We start from the raw sequence: 16,104 nt of genomic DNA on the forward strand, positions 1-16,104 counted from the left end.
TGAACCCACAAACTGCAAGATCATGACGTGAGCCAAAGTCGGACGCTTAACCGACTGAGCCACCCAGGCGCCCCGAGTTTTTAAATAAAAATGTTAAAATTCATAATTCTAGCATTCAGTGTCCATCTCGCTGACTGTGTAAAGAATCAGTATCGTTATGTCTAAAGCCTAGATATACATGCAAATTTGAATACTGTGTAACATGGCTTATGTAATGTCGCAAAAATGTCCTCAGTTTCCATTTACAACGGATGCAAATGCCGTCCTAATTCATGTGTAGGACCCCCAGAACCACGAATAAGAAGATGCAAACAAGAAACTATAGTCAGCACGACTAGAAAATGCCCTTTCATTGTGTTTAATCTGTTGCATTCCGGCGGAGAGGAAAGATCTGGCAAGTTAATTTGTCTTTTTTCTTACCTAAGTCCTTCTCTGCTGAAAATCTCTCTGCCCTCCGAGATAGTACCTAGCAGGGGCCCATCAAGCTTTCGTTAAACTTTTCGAAGCTGATGCATTTTTCTCCCCATCAATATAGGGTCAGATGTGAAGCATCTCCCTGGGGCCTGAACATTGTTGAAGAGCACGGATGTTTAGGGTTAGGTCCTGCTGTGCGAGTGCTGAGCGCCAGGGGCATTGTGCGGTCCTTAATAAATTTGATTATTTTGTTGGGGGGTACTCTATTTTCTAATATATTTTTAAGGTTTATTCATTTTTGAGAGAGACACAGAGCACGAGCGGGGGAGGGGCGGAGAGAGAGAGGGAGACACAGAATCCGAAGCAGGCTCCAGGCTCCGAGATGTCAGCACAGAGCCCGATGCGGGGCTTGAACCCACGACCCGCGAGATCACGACCTGAGCCTAAGTCGGAGGCTTCACCAACTGAGCCTCCCGGGCGCCCCCGTTGTGGGGAACTCTGAAGCACAGGGCCCACTTGGGGACTTCTCTTGCCAGTTCTCAGGGCAATGCTGGAAGAGGATGCTTCTGGAAATAAATTGCTCTAGAAAACAGGACACTGTAAGGAAATGTCTGCTTTGAGTTCTCCATAAAATATGGGAAAGATGGATACAGCTTGCCGAAACGTAGAATGCAAGGAACCCAAATCCAGTGCCGGGAAGGAGATCTGCATTGAAGGCGCAAAGAGCAGAGTCCACAGCACAGAAAAGTTCCTCGAGGCCGGAGCCACACACTTGAAAAGCTCTCCAAGTGCAGAGCGGAAAGGCATGTGGGGAACAATGAGACCAAAGAGAATGAGTACAGACCACAGAGCTTATAGGCTCAAACAGGCACGGAGACACCAGAGATGGTCCACCACTGTCTTTGGAATATATTCAAACCATATATTTAGAAGACTGAATTTTTGGCTTTATTATCGGGCTTGTACTTTATCCCACAGAATACACACCTTCTCAACTACTTCACGAATGTTTACACAATTTGACTCTAAACTAGGCTACAAATAATACGTCAAGCTCTCCACAAAGGAGAATTCTATAGGCTCCACACTCAGGCTACAGTGTAAAAGAAACCACCCAATTTCTTAGGACTTTCAAAGAAACACGCACATACTTTTCCCCCCTGCATAATGATTAGGTCAAAGGCAAATTAAAATCTGCAATAACAGGTTTCTAAAACGATGAGAATGAAGGAACATAGGCCGTTTCTGAAACTTAATCAAAATGTATTTAGAAGCAAATATGTAGTCTTAACTGCTTTCCTTCAAACAAAGCAAAACAAACGGACTGATCATGCAACGAGAAGTTAGAAAAAAATAGAAGGAAAACATTTCCAAGGCAAACAACAAGAAGCAAAGGATAAGAATGGAAGCATTAAGATATTTAAGGGACTTCGGGGGCGGTGGGGGGGGGACGTGTGGGTGGCATATTAAAAACAGAATCAAGAAACAAAGACTAGAGGGGGTCTGGGTGGCTCAGTCAGTTAAGCATCCGACCCTTGATTTGGGCTCAGGTCCTGATCTCACAAACCACGAAATCGAGCCCCTCATTGGGCTCCACGCTGGATGTGGAGATTGCTTAAGATTCTCTCTCCTTCCCTCTCTCTCTGCTCCTCCCCTACTCACATGCATGGGTGCATACATGCGCTCTCGCTCTCTCTCTTTCAAAAGAAGAAGAAGGAGGAGGAGGAGGAGGAGGAGGAGGAGAAAAGAAAAAGAAAAAGAAAAAGAAAAAGAAAAAGAAAAAGAAAAAGAAAAAGAAACAAAGACTAGAGACCTCGCATATTATATGTCCCACCATACTTGCTATGGACTTTGATACTTCTCTGTAGCATTAGAGCTGGTTAAAGGAAATTCTTCAGTTTCTGGAATGGGTTACTTGCAAGAACAAGCCAGTCTGAAGTCAAGGGTTACCACCAAACAACAGACTCCTTTAATAATAACATGGTGGATAGATTATCCAAGAAGGTAAGTATAACTGAAGGCTTTATTTTTAGAAGTTTCTTTTTTTTTTTAAGTTTATTTATTTTGAGAGAGACAGAGTGAGCGGAGGAGGAGGAGGAGGAGGAGGAGGAGAGGAGGAGGAGGAGGAGAGAGAGAGAGACAGAGAGAGAGAGAGAGAGAGAGAGAGAGAATCCCAAGCAGGCTCCATGCTGCCAGCACAGAGCCCAACTCGGGGCTTGAACTCACGAAACCATGAGATCATGATGTGAGCCGGATGCTTAATTGACTGAGCCACCCAGGCGCCTCTGTAGTAGAAGTTTCTAAAGTCTTGTTGCCTCAAAAGCACCACTAAACACTTTCTTCCATAAAAGTATATTCCGTCCTGAGACAGGCTCCCAGCAGGATAGAGATGTGCCAATGCCTGCTACTGGCCTTTAGAGCAGAGGGCAGGAAGTAAGTCTTAAGTCTTGGTTCAGAAAAGTGCCACCAGAAAGCCCCCGTATTGCGCTCGGAAACGCAAGGTAAGTAAAATACAAACACACCTTTGAGAAATCAAATATGGACCTTAGCGTATGAGACTGGCCATGCCTCCCTGATGGTCAGCCCTGTGACAAATCTTTCCACGGAGCTGACATCTGCCTGTGTCCACCTCTCCTGCTCAGTCTCGGGCCCCACGCGTCAGGCCACACAGCATCGTCCCCTCCTGTGTGGAGGGGTCAACCGCTGGCCTTTGGAGCCAAACCAAAGCCTCCGGCAAAGAAGCGGGTCCATGTAACTGTACGTATAGGTGAAGTATCTGCCTACATCATTGTATGTTCCGGCGCGATCATGTCTGAGCATTTACATGGGATTTACCTATTGTTTTAGTTCTTTCTTTCAGTTCCTATTATATTTAGGGCAGTAGACTGATTTTTAAAAGTACCAGCATTCTGAAAGGACAAATGGCAGTACATTCATACAATGGAAATACTACCTAGTAATAAAAAGGAATATACTACTGGTCCATGCAATGGATAAATTTCAAAGTGATTATGCTGAGGGAAAGAAGTCAGACCGAAAAAAGAAGAAGAAAGAGAAGGAGAGGGAGGGAGAGGAGAGAAGGAGGAGAAGGAGGAGGACGAGGAAGAAGAGGAGGAGAAAGAAAAGCAGATACTGCACGGTTCCATTGATAAGAAACTCTAGAAAATGTCAACCAATCTATAATGACAGAAAGTAGACCAGTAGTTGCTTGGGGATGGGGGAGCAGAAAGGGGCGGAGGGAGGGGTTACTGAAGGGCACAAGAAAACTTTGGGGAGCGAAGAGATATTAACTATCTTGATTGTGATGGCGGTTTCATGGGTATATACGTACGTCAAAGATTATCAAATCGTATTTTTAGAAATACGCCGCTCAGTGTAGGCCAATACCTGAATAAGGTATACTATAGTTACACACAATACATTTTATGAGAAGGGAGTTACAGGTCTCTCATGGTTGAGAACCACCCCCCCCCTTCCCCGGGGGAGGCGGGGGGAGGTACTTCTCCCACATCCTTGTCCTCAGGCCAACTCGCTGTGCAATCTATCCAGTGGCCACTAGGGGGAAGCAGCGGCCCACATACAGGAAGCGTGAGTCGCCCGGCACCCACAATTAAGAAGTCCCTCCAGTGTGCTCCCCTCCTGGGGAGGTGGGCGGGTAGCCATAGCTCCACGTGAGTTATCTGCAGGGCTGATAAGGAGTAGTCGGAGATGGCCCCAGCAAGTTGCGATTCTCAAGGTGCCTCTGGAAGACCTAGGCCTGGAGTAGCCTCTCTATTGGCTTTCCGCCTTGCCTGAAACCCCACCAACTATACAACACGACAAGATTCCATCAGCCAACTAAGCTAAAGAATGAAGCACCGAAAAGATTTTTTACAAGGGCGAGGGAAAGGAGACAAGGTGGAATTGGGGGTGGGGAGGAGATGGGGAGCACCCATGGGAGGCTACCACGGAGGATTCCCAGTAAGAACTGTTGCTAACACAGGCTGAGCCTTCCCAGCGTGTGGGGCATGATGCCAAACACCGTAAGCAGTCAACAATTTCACCTTCACAGCACTCTTGTGAAATCCGCTGCAGAGAGGTTAAGTGACTTGCCCGAAGTCACAGAGCTAGTGGGAGGCAGAGCAAGGATTTGAAACCGGGTTTGATACCAACATGGCGGGTGTAGCTGTTACTGCTCATTTTTTACCAGTTTTTGATTTCTTTTTTTTAATGTTACAACTCAGGCAACAATAGATGTTGGCGAGGATGCGGAGAAAGAGGATCTCTTTCACATTGTTGGTGGGAGTGCAAGCTGGGGCAGCCACTCTGGGAAACAGTATGGAGGGTCCTCAAAAAATTAAAAATAGAACTACCCTAGACCCAGCCATTGCATTACTAGGTATTTATCCAAGGGATACAGGTGTGCTGTTTCACAGGGACACATGCACCCCAATCTTTACAGCAGCACTATCAGCGATAGCCAAAGTATGGAAAGAGCCCAAATGTCCATTGATGGACATGGATAACGAAGACGGGGTATACAATGGAGTATTACTCGGGTAATACAATGGAGTATTACTCGGCAGTCAAAAAGAATGAAATCTTGCCATTTGCAACTATGTGGATGGAACTGGAGGGTATTATGCTAAGTGAAATTAGTCAGAGAAAGACAAAAATCATACGACTTCACTCATATGAGGACTTTAAGAGACAAAACAGATGAACATAAGGGAAGGGAAACAAAAAGGGGACAAAACAGAAGAGACTCATAAATATGGAGAACAAACTGAGGGTTACAGGAGGGGTTGTGGGAGGGGGGATGGGCTAAATGGATAAAAGGAATTAAGGAATCTACTCCTGAAATCATTGTTGCCCCATGCTAACTAACTTGGATGTAAATTAAACAATAAATACATTCAAAAAAAGAAAGAAAGAAAGAAATGGTCAGGGGCACCCGGGTGGCTCACTCACTTAAGCCTCTGACTCTTGGTTTCAGATCAGGTCATGATCTCACAGTTCATGGGATTGAGTCCTGTGTCAGGCTCTGACACGGATGCTGCTTAGGATTCTCCCTCTCTCCCTGTCTCTCTTTCTGCCCCTCCCCTGCTCTCTCTCTTTCTCTCTCAAAAATAAATAAACATTATTTATTAACATTAAACAAATAAATTTAATGTTTATTTATTTTTGAGAGAGAGAGAGAGAGAGAGAGAGAGAGAGAGAGAGAGAAGGGGAGGAGCGGAGAGAGGGAGACACAGAATCTGAAGCAGACTCTAGGCTCTGAGCTGTCAACACAGAGCTCGATGCGGGGCTTGAACCTATGAACCACGAGATGGTGACCCGAGCCGAAGTTGGAGGCTCAACCAACTGAGCCACCCAGGTGCCTGCTCTTACTGCTCATTATAACAGAATTGTCTTTCTTTCTCTTTGGGGCTGGGGTATTATTTAATTCCCACACCATGTGTGAAACTGGTTGGTGTTGGTAGCAGGCGATGAGTATTTCAGCTTATCCTCCTGGAGATAAAGTTCCTGATGCTTCCAGAGAATTTTAAGCGTCTCTGATGGTCCAGGAAGGAAATCTTCCCCATTTATTTGCTAAGCATTTGCACTGCGTGAGGTTCCGTGTTAAGACTGATACGTTCATAGTGATGAAAGTATGGCCTTGAACAGAGGCCAGCACGAGGAATCGAGGGGCACGTGACCTGTAGCAATGCGGTGCCATTGTTCATGTGGGTCCATAGGAGTGTGTTAGAGGCAGCGGTACCCCACCTCAGCTGGAGTCCTGAGCAGCTTGACCAGATCAGGATGCAGGCCAAGAGAACTCACCAGAACGCCCAGTTATCAGAACAAGGCCAAAGCATCCCAGGGAGCAGCTAACTCTTGCCCATGGTTCGTGAGTAAGTGAAGTTCATCCTTTCCCTCAGGACTGGACCAGCCCGCCGGGGATCCTGCAGCTTGATCCTTCAAGCGAGTTGCCCCAGGGCGGTGGCCTCTTCTAGGTTCTGCAGGAGCCAGCGGTTCTGGCCTTCCGGCCTTCCTGCTGCTTTTAGGCTGCTGTGGCCACAGGGTGGGGTTGATACGGCACCGAGTAAAGGCTCCAGGGCTGCCCATGTGAAGACAAAGCAAAAGGAAGCCAAGGTTAAACACTGGGTCCACCTGCTTCATTCCCTAGATGGGGAAACCGAGGCCTGGGGAGAGGAAGGGACTCGAGTGAGCTAATGGCCGAGCTGGGGGTAAGACTCCCGGCAGTCTCTTCTCCCCTACTCCCCGGCCCTATTTCATAATAGGCCCCTGCTGCTGGCTGCGTCTCTGCGCTTTGTCAATCACTAGTATCTTTCTTGAAACAACAGTTCTTTAACATCGTCACGTATTCAGCCAGTGTTCAAATCTCCAATGGTGTCCGGTCAAAAAACACTTTGAACAGTTTGATCCAATCAAGATTGGGATCAGATGCGCTCAGATGTGACTGGTTGATGTCTCTTGAATCTCTTTGAATCCCCAGGTTCCTCCTCCAGCTTTCTCTTTTTGCTTGCGATTTATCACCGGAGAAGGCGTGTCGTGTATCCTGCAGATTGTCCTCAGTCTGGGTTTTTGTGATTGCAAACCCATGACGTGGCTTCACGCATTGCTCTGTTTTCTGTATTTCCTGTCGTTGAATCTAGGGGTTTGATCAGGTCAAGATTTGGGTGCTTTGTTTTGTTTTGTTTTTGCAAGACTACCATAGGAGGACAGACCTGCACAGAGTCTTAAACATCATCCAGTTCAGCCATGTCGTGTTCAGATACGCTGAGGACCAGACAGGTGTAGTGACTCATACGGGCTTGCACACACGGCCAAGGCCATGGACATATTCTTAAAGGAAACCACTGAAAATGCTTGTCATCAGTTCCAGTGCCTTGGATGGCTGTGTCTGATATTCTCACTCTACAGCCTGTGCTTGTACCCACCATGCTAGGCCTGCCTCTCGATCTCATCTCACTTACCGTTGTGATCCCAGGGCCTATGATAGACACTCATCTGCTGAATGAATAAATGAATGACCTTACCATTGTTTTTATGTCTCAGAAACTGGCTGCTCCTGGACTGTCCACGGGGGAAGGTATTATAGGCACTGGCCCTGCTGTAGTTTTCCAGAAAGCGGCCAGCCTGTTAGGCACGGGAAGGATCCAAGGGTAAAAGAACGAGAGGGAAGCAGGGCTTACCCCAGAAAAGCGACTGGAATGATGGGCTCTAGTCCACCCAGGCAAGAGGCAAGCCCAGCAACACAAAATCCTGCAGGCAGCACGGATGGGGTGCAGTTGGCAGGGTCCAGCCGCCGAGATGGGGTGGAGGCAGCACTCCAGGCCACGGGGGGAGCAAGCCAGGACCCTGCTCCTCACGCTGGGCAGGAACTCAGGCCAAAGATCAAGTCAGAAGCCCTGAGTATTACTTAGGATTAAGTTGAGTTGACAGGAATGGAAAAACCCCAAGTGCCATCGGCTCGAATAGGGTAGAAGCTCATTTCTCCCTCATGTTAAATGCTCTGAGGGAGTCAGCCCACAGCCAACAGGGTGCTCCAGGGGGCAAAGATGACAGCGAGGACCCAGCCTCTCCTGTCCTGTCGCTCTCTTATCCTCGAGCATGATTTGTTCCACGGCACAATATGGCTGCTGGAACGCAGCCCTTCCAGGCCATATCCCAAGTAACAGGAAAGAACAGAGGGAAAAGAGCACTCTCCTCCTTAGGGCAATTTCCAGAATTGTGCAGACTACTCCATGTACATTCTCTTGGCCAGAACTGAGTCGCGTGATGACACCTCGCTGCAGATGATGATGAGAAATAGAGCCTTCATCTCCGACATCCATGGGCCCACCGGCGGGTCTGTACGTGAAGACCAGAGAGCATGTGTCCAGGGACTCATTAGGATACAAGGCAGACGTGAGCAGAGGGCTCCCAGCTTAGGCGCAGGTGCTTATGTCCCTGCTGTAGCTGCTTATGTCTCTGCTGCCCTAAGTCCTGGGACTTGGGCAGCGTGGGGTCCTCTCAGTCCAACTGTGGGAGGGAGACGCTGTGGAGCCAGCCATGGGGCCTGACCGTTGAGTACCTGTCACTGCACAACAGCGGGCAATTTGTAGCTAAGCCCGGCACCGGCCCAGGGAGAAGCAGCAGCGGTAAGAAAGCAGGTGTGTTCATTGTCAAGGACAGGCACACACTCAAAGGCCAACAACTGCTCAATGCTGTGAAAAGCATCTTCAAGACGTTGAGTTTGGGGCCACAGACTGCCTTTTCTCAGGAGGCAGCGAAGGCGCTGAGGACAACGGCTTTTTTTTATTTCCTTAAAAAAAAATTTTTTTTTTTTTTTGCTATAGAATAACCTACACAGAGAAAAGTATACAAATCCTAAGCGTATACCTCCACAATTTTCACAGAAGTGGACACACCCAAGTATCCAACACACAAATCAAAAAGTATCAGGCTTAGCTTAAGGTTAAGGTTAAGGTTAGGGTCAGGGTTAGGGTTGGGGTTGGGGTTAGGGTTAGAGTCTAGTATGGTTACAATCTAGTGCTGAACATCTTGTCTCTTATGAAGATTATAAAATCAAGCGGAGGGGGCGCCTGGGCGACTCAGTAGGTTAAGCGGCCGACTTCGGCTCAGGTGAGGATCTCACGGTTCGTGGGTTCAAGCCCCGCGTTGGTCGGTGCTGACAGCTCGGAGCCTGGAGCCTGCTTCGGATTCTGTGTCTCCCTCTCTCTCTGCCCCTCCCCTGCTTGTGCTCTGTCTCTCTCTCTCTCTCTCTCAAAAATAAATAAACATTAAAAAAAATGTAGAACGTTACTACACCCCCAGAAAGGCCCCGAGCGTCTCCTTCCTGTTACTACCCCCCACCCTGCTCCCAGCATCTAGAAAATCTTTCCAGGCGATTCTATAGTCAATGCTGAGAATCGCTGCCTTTATAACAATGGTTATCAAACTCGGCTGCGCATTAGAATCAAGTGGGCCAGCGTCTGCGTTTTGAGGTGGAAGGGCAGGGACAGCTAAGAAGGCAGTGTGGTGCAGGGGAGAAGCCTGGGAGCCAGACAGGCCTGCCACGTCCCAGCTGTGTGACCTTGAACGAGTTCCTTCACCTCTCTGAGCCTCACCTGTGACATGTGAATACTATCACACACCCTGCAGAGTTGAGGCTGGGGGGGGGCAGGGCGGGTGGGATGTAAGTTCAGGCACATGTAGAGTCAGTATATGGCATCCGCTACTGTCCTTTTTATTAAAGGGGTACAGCCCCAGGAAGACTGAGAGCCCTTCTTTATGCTGATGGCATTTTCCAAACTGTGCTGAAAGGTACATCGTGCAAAAAATATTAGTTTGTGTTAGTTAAATATTGCATCCTGCATCCCCTCCCCCGCCCCGCCCCCCCCCCCCCGGGAAATTCACAATGCACACCAACGTATTAAAGGCTCTGAGAAGTCCTGTATTAAACAGACCTCTTTTGGTCAGTGTCACCTCTAAGGGGCAGTTCACGGGGCGCAGGTATTAATCATGCTCCTTATTTCACAGCTGGGGTAATGGGGGCCCAGGCAGCGCTCTAGGTGCAGACCAGGCACAGATCTTGGGCGCCGTGCTCTCTGAACCCCTCAGGAAATGTAGAGCCGAGGAAGGCAGACCATGGCCCGTCTGACCCACTACCTGTTTTTCTAAATGCAGTTTTACGGAAGATGATCTGATCCAGATCCCTGGATTTACAGATGAGCCAATCGAGGCCCAGGGAGAATGACTAACTTGCTCAAGGTCACACAGTCAATTAGGGGCAGAAGCAGAAATAGATCCTAGGTCCTCCAAATCCAGGTATTCTCCAAAACACAAATCGGACAGGTGGGGGGAGGGGAGGTGGGGGGAAGGGGGTGTGAAGCTCCACGATCCCCCATGATCCGTGTCTCAGTTGTCTGCCGTGCTACTTACACAGGCGCTGCCCCCTTTCTACCACTGCACAGAAACCCCTGCCGTGTCTCTCCCTCCTGCTGCTTTGGGGGGGGGGGCTCCTCTGCTTTCCACTTTGCATGGGGGACAAAGGCTGAACCTGACAATTGTGTTTATTTTAATTCTGTGAGAGTTGCAGTAAAACATTATTAACTTCCCGTCTGCCAGGGTGAAACATGAGATCATTTGGACAGGAACCTGGCAGGAGGCAACCTTTACCGGCTCGGGGAGAGTTTGCCAAACAAATGAATAGCACACGCAGGATCCTAGGGGGTTGTTTGAGACCACTTCAGAAAATAAACTATGTCCAAAGGTTCTCAGACTCCCTGAAGTACGTTATACAACAGTCATGTATTTGCAGTTTTCAAGTGTTTCTGTGTGTAGTCTGAAGACGCAAATAAAATCATTCGTATCGTTAAAATGGCCCCAGGGCGCCTGGGTGACTCGGTGGGTTAAGTGTCCGACTTGGGCTCAGGTCACGATCTCACGGTGCGTGGGTTCGAACCCTGCGTAGGGCTCTGTGCTGACAGGAATCCAGGGGACGGAGGCGTCGTACTGACCTCGGTTGGCCAAGGCATGGCAGAGAGCTAAAGGTTCATCTAGAAACAGCTGCTGGAACAGCGGGGCATAAACGGTGGCCTCAGGGTGGAGGCTCTTCCTGGGACAGCCAGACTACCCAGATGGCCTTTCCAGAGCGGGGAGATGCAGACTTGTCACTGAGGTGGAGGGTAAAAATAGTCCTGTGTGGGTGGCAGCTGGGCCCAGAGGCACCAGCTTCCTTGTCTCTAGAGCAGAGAAGGCAGCCCAGTTGACAGACAACTTCTCAGGCTCCTGAGGCCTCCCAGAGGCTCTGGGGGCTGGGGGAGGGGCATCTTTCCCTAACAACGAAGCCCACCCCACCCCCCTGGACGCACACCAAGGGCTGGCAAGAGCTAGGGTCAGGTTTTAAGGTAGAGAAGGGCTTAAATCCTGGCCATATCAGCTACAGGCTCTGTGTCCTCAGGCAAAATCTCTCTCCTTTCAGAGGCTCCATTTTCTCATCTGTCAAATGGGGCTAATGGTTTCTCTCTATTAGGTTGCCACGAAGCTTACCTAACAATGATAGCTAACCCACTGCCCTCTACAAGCTCACTCTTCCACCCCTCCCACGAGTGGTCCACCGCCAAGCACGTTCTTCAAGAGGGGCTCTGTGGAAAGGTCTACCTGGGCAGAAACTGAGGCCTCAAGACAAGAGCTGTGTCAGGCAGCCATCCTGGAAGCCAACCCTTCACCCCCAGGCGAGCTTTCAAGTGACTGTGGGCCCCCACCAAGCCCTGGGCTACAACCTCACAAGAGACCCTGAGCTAGAACCACCCAGCTACGCCGTTTCTGGCTTCCTGGCCCTCAGAAAACTGTGAAATCATCAATATTTGCTAAATTTGGGAACGAGCTATGATGCGGCAATGATAACGAATATAATTTCCCTTTGGGGGCTATTATGGGAATTGAGACGGTGCACAGCAAATAGCAAGGAGACCTACCGGGACCAGGGGCTCCAGAAAGGGCAGAAGGCAGGAGGGAGCCCGAGGCAGGAAGCCTCTGGCCAGCACCAGGCCAGGAAGGCCCCTCCTCCAGGACTCTGGGGAGGAGTCTGAGAGACCAGATACACAGACAAACAGGGGCCACGCCACATAGAAAAACAGAACTCTGATCACTACCTGTAGCAACAGCCAAGGAGGGAAACCACTCTCTGCTGCCATTAGTCTGGGAAGCCAAAGCATACCCGTGTAGGAATAGCCCAGACGCAGCCAAGACTGGACCAACAGCTGACAGCTTCCCTCATTTTGCCCCTGCTTCCAACGTAGGACAAACTGGGAAAAGCCAAACATGCTCCCCGAACCCAATCACATAGGGCACCCCCCTTTCTAGCGAGCACATCCACAGGTTCCATGCCAACAGCCTCTGAGCAGAACCTGAAGCCTTCCCTCTCTCCCATTATAAAGATTTCCTATTCCTCGGCCGGCCTTCAATTCTCTTCCAAACTCAAGCGATGGGGGCTGACTCCCTTGTGGTAGCGAGCTCTGAAAACACAGCCTTTGCTTGCTCTCACGTGGGTGGTCTTTGCTTACTTCCACAAGCCATGTTCTGTCTCTCCCTTCCTGACCACAGGTCAAAAAGACAGCACCTTCCTCTTCCCCGCAGGTAGCTACAGAAACCAGCGCAGGGATGATGGAAGAGAGGGGCATGGGAATAATGAAAACATAGCTCTGGAACAGGACAGGGCTCTGTCCTGTTTGGAACAGGACAAATTCTGGCTCTGATGCTTAACTAGCTGTGTGATCTTCAGTAAGCCAATTCACCACTCTGAGCCTCTGTTTTCTCATGTCAAGAGGACAGTCCAGTGGAACCAAGGGCTGGTGTAACAGTGAGGTAATATATTTAATGCACTGAGCGTATCGTAGGTGCTTAATAAAGGGAAGGTCAGCCATCGGTCTCCTCACAGCCTCCTGCTGGAGTAGGCAGGCCCCTGGACCCCACCTTTACTCCTCCTGCCTCTGCTTTCTGTGCCACAGGCAGCCTGACCTCAGCCGGATGGAGTCAAGAATATGGGCTCCACGTCCAGAGCGTATTATTCAAGATCGGGGGTTGGTCTCAGGAGAACGATGGACAAAGGACATAACCAAGCATTTCTCTAAAGAAATCCAACTGGTCAAAAGCAGGGAACAAAATATGTCATCAGGAACCTGCTGTCTCCCTGTTCTGTCCTGGCTCTGGGGTGTAGTCAGGGCAGGGAGACTCCTGCCCAGAAAATTGTGAGTGCCCTTGTCCCAAGCGGCTTTTCCAGGACGGAGGAAGGTGAGCCAGGTCTATCCGTCGGTCTCTCCTGGGTGTCTCTGTGTGTGTATTTACGTGTGTCAGTTTCTTCATCTTTAAGTGTTTTTAAAGTTTATTTATTTGGAGAGAGGCAGAGACTGTGAGTGGGGGCAGAGGCAGAGACAGAAGGAGAAGAGAGAGCATCCCAAGAAGGTTCTGCACTGCCAGCACAGAGCCGGACGTGGGGCTCAGACTCAGCAAACCGCGAGACCGTGACCCAAGCCCAAACCGAGAGTCTGATGCGTAACCGAATGAGCTACTCAGGCACCCTTCTTCATGTTTAAAATGAGAAACTTAATAGCTTCCCAGGAGACACACACACACACACACACACACACACACACACACACACACGTGTATTAGTTCTAATGGCGGAGCGGTGGCTTTGAGATACTCCATGCTGGGGACATCCTGGGTACCCTCACGCCCACTTGCCAAGCCCTTTCCATCCTCAGGTCTTTCCCTCCGCCACCACCAGCGGAATCCAAGCCTCCCACAGCATCTTCTGCCTGGACTCTGGAAAAGACTCCTAGATGCTTTCCTTCCTTCTCCACAGCTCAAAGAATGCAAGTTATACAAGGATGAGAAACCATCCCACATCCCATAAACACAGGCAAAAATTATGAAAATAATGACAATAACCAGGATCGGGGGCAATGCCCCCCGCCTTCCCCATAGGGCTGCAGTGTAAACTGGTTCATTTCTGCAGAGCAATTTGGTAGGATGTAATCTTTGGATTCTGTGGGTCCATTGTTCAAAAAAATCAAGAAAAAAATAGTTTTTGCATACACTTTGATACAGGCTCTTTATGGTAATATTGGTTCTGATGCAAAAAAGGGGGGCCAACTAAAATATCCAAAAATAAACATCTTCCTTAAATAAATGGTAGTAGTCTCTACCCTTGAAACACCATTCCTTCACTAAAAATTGTATCACAGATCAGTAGTTCTCAAAGCAGGACCCGGAAGCAGCATGAACATCACCTGTGAGGGTATTAGTAATGCACATTCTGGGGCCCCCAACCCCGACATAATAAGTCCTCCAGAATATTCAGAACCACTGTTGTAGATGAATATTTATCACTACGAAAAGATACACAATTAAATGACAAAACAGTAGGTACTAACAATGCACCTCTATTTGAATAAATGTATGGAGACTCGCAAAGAAAAAAAGCCCAGATTTTGTACCAAGGTGGTAACGTCGACACTCTGGGGGGTAGGATTTTGAGGTTTTCGATTTTTTTTTTTCATTTTGCTAATCCATACTTTCTAGTTTGCAATGGTGCGTTTTTGGCCAAAAGGAACGCGGCGGGGTGGGGGGGGAGACCTCAAGAACTTCTTTTTGAATTAAAAACAAAAAATCAAATGGGGGGCGCCTGGGTGGCGCAGTCGGTTAAGCGTCCGACTTCAGCCAGGTCACGATCTCGCGGTCCGTGAGTTCGAGCCCCGCGTCAGGCTCTGGGCTGAGGGTTCGGAGCCTGTAGCCTGTTTCGGATTCTGTGTCTCCCTCTCTCTCTGCCCCTCCCCCATTCATGGTCTGTCTCTCTCTGTCCCAAAAATAAATAAAAACGTGGAAAAAAAAAATCAAATGGGGCAGGATGGGGGTGGGGCGGGAAGGACGAAGACAGCACGCCCCGCAGCCACTGCTTTCAGCCTGGGGACAGCAGCGAGGAGCGGGTAGGGGCGTGGTGGGGCGTGGTGGGGCGTGGTGGGACCGCTCGGACCCAGCGCCACAGCCCCAATGGAGAAGGGAGAGAGGAGAGGGCAGCCAACGCCGGGGGTGAGAGCTACTTCTCTGATGTCCAGGAAGGTTTACTGGGAGCCAAAGAGCGGAGCAGAAATTTAGGGCCGACCTCAGGAGGAGCTGAACCGCCACGAGCACCGATTCCCGGGATGGGCGCCTCGGGGAGATTTCCCAGCCCGAAACCCTCCGCCACTGCCCCCGGGGCGGGGCTGCCCGCTTCTCGGACCCAGAGGACTCGGGGGGGGGGGGGGGGGGGCCGGGGGGGGAGCAGGAAGGAGGCGCGAGGGGGCGGGGCCGTTGCTAGGGGAGGGGCGGCGGGGCAGGCAAGCCGCGTAGCAGGCAACTGCGACCCGCGCTCGGCTCTCCGGCTCCAGCTCCCGCGCAGCCTGTTGCTCGTTCCTCCGGGCCGCCGCTTCCCGCCCGGTGCCCAGGGCCAGGCGGCCCGAGGGGTGCCGGCGCGCGGGCGGCCTCCCGTCTTCCCCTCTCCTCGCCCGCGGCTGGACCCCAGCATCTCCGGGAGCGCGGGCGCCGGCCAGCCTCCCCGCGCGCCCCGGCCGGCGCGCCGAGACCCCGGGCGCCGAGCCGCGATGAACGCGACCTTCCTGAACCACAGCGGCCTGGAGGCGGCGGGCGGCTTGGGCGGCGGCGGCGGGGCCACCCTGGGGAACCGCAGCCACGGGCTGGGCACGTGGCTGGGCTGCTGCCCCGGGGGCGCGCCGCTGGCCGCCACCGACGGGGTCCCCGCGGGGCTGGCGCCCGACGAGCGCAGCCTGTGGGTGTCGCGCGTGGCGCAGATCGCTGTGCTCTGCGTGCTGTCGCTCACCGTGGTCTTCGGCGTGTTCTTCCTGGGCTGCAACCTGCTCATCAAGTCGGAGAGTATGATCAACTTTCTGGTGGAGGAGCGCCGGCCCTCCAAGGACGTGGGCGCCGCCATCCTGGGGCTGTACTGAGGCCGCCTCGGCCCGTCCCCGCCAGCCCGGCCGCAAGCGGACGAGAAGGGAGACCGGGACCCTCGTGCCCCTCCCGGGCTCTGCCGCCGCCGCCCGGCGGGCCGCGCGAACAGCGACGGGCCTCGGGGCGCCCCGGCCCGGGGACACTGTGAGACTCGAGGCGGTGGCGCGGGAAGGGACTTCCACACCCGGCTCGGTCCAGTGTGCGCCTCAG

At 51.1% G+C, this 16,104-nt stretch overlaps 1 protein-coding gene across 1 annotated transcript; it reads left to right on the top strand.

The window, feature by feature from the left end:
- Positions 1–15,285: 15,285 nt before the first annotated feature.
- On the top strand, positions 15,286–16,104 carry RPRML (reprimo like). The gene has a single exon (XM_045044341.1). The coding sequence runs from the start codon at positions 15,528–15,530 to the stop codon at positions 15,888–15,890; it is 363 nt and encodes a 120-aa protein (XP_044900276.1). The 5' UTR covers positions 15,286–15,527; the 3' UTR covers positions 15,891–16,104.

This window comes from Felis catus, chromosome E1 (assembly GCF_018350175.1).
Source record: "Felis catus isolate Fca126 chromosome E1, F.catus_Fca126_mat1.0, whole genome shotgun sequence".
Lineage (NCBI taxonomy): Eukaryota > Metazoa > Chordata > Mammalia > Carnivora > Felidae > Felis > Felis catus.

Coding starts and splice junctions, on each gene's coding strand:
- RPRML (XM_045044341.1), top strand. CDS start 15,528: ATGAACGCGACCTTCCTGAACCACAGCGGCCTGGAGGCGGCGGGCGGC.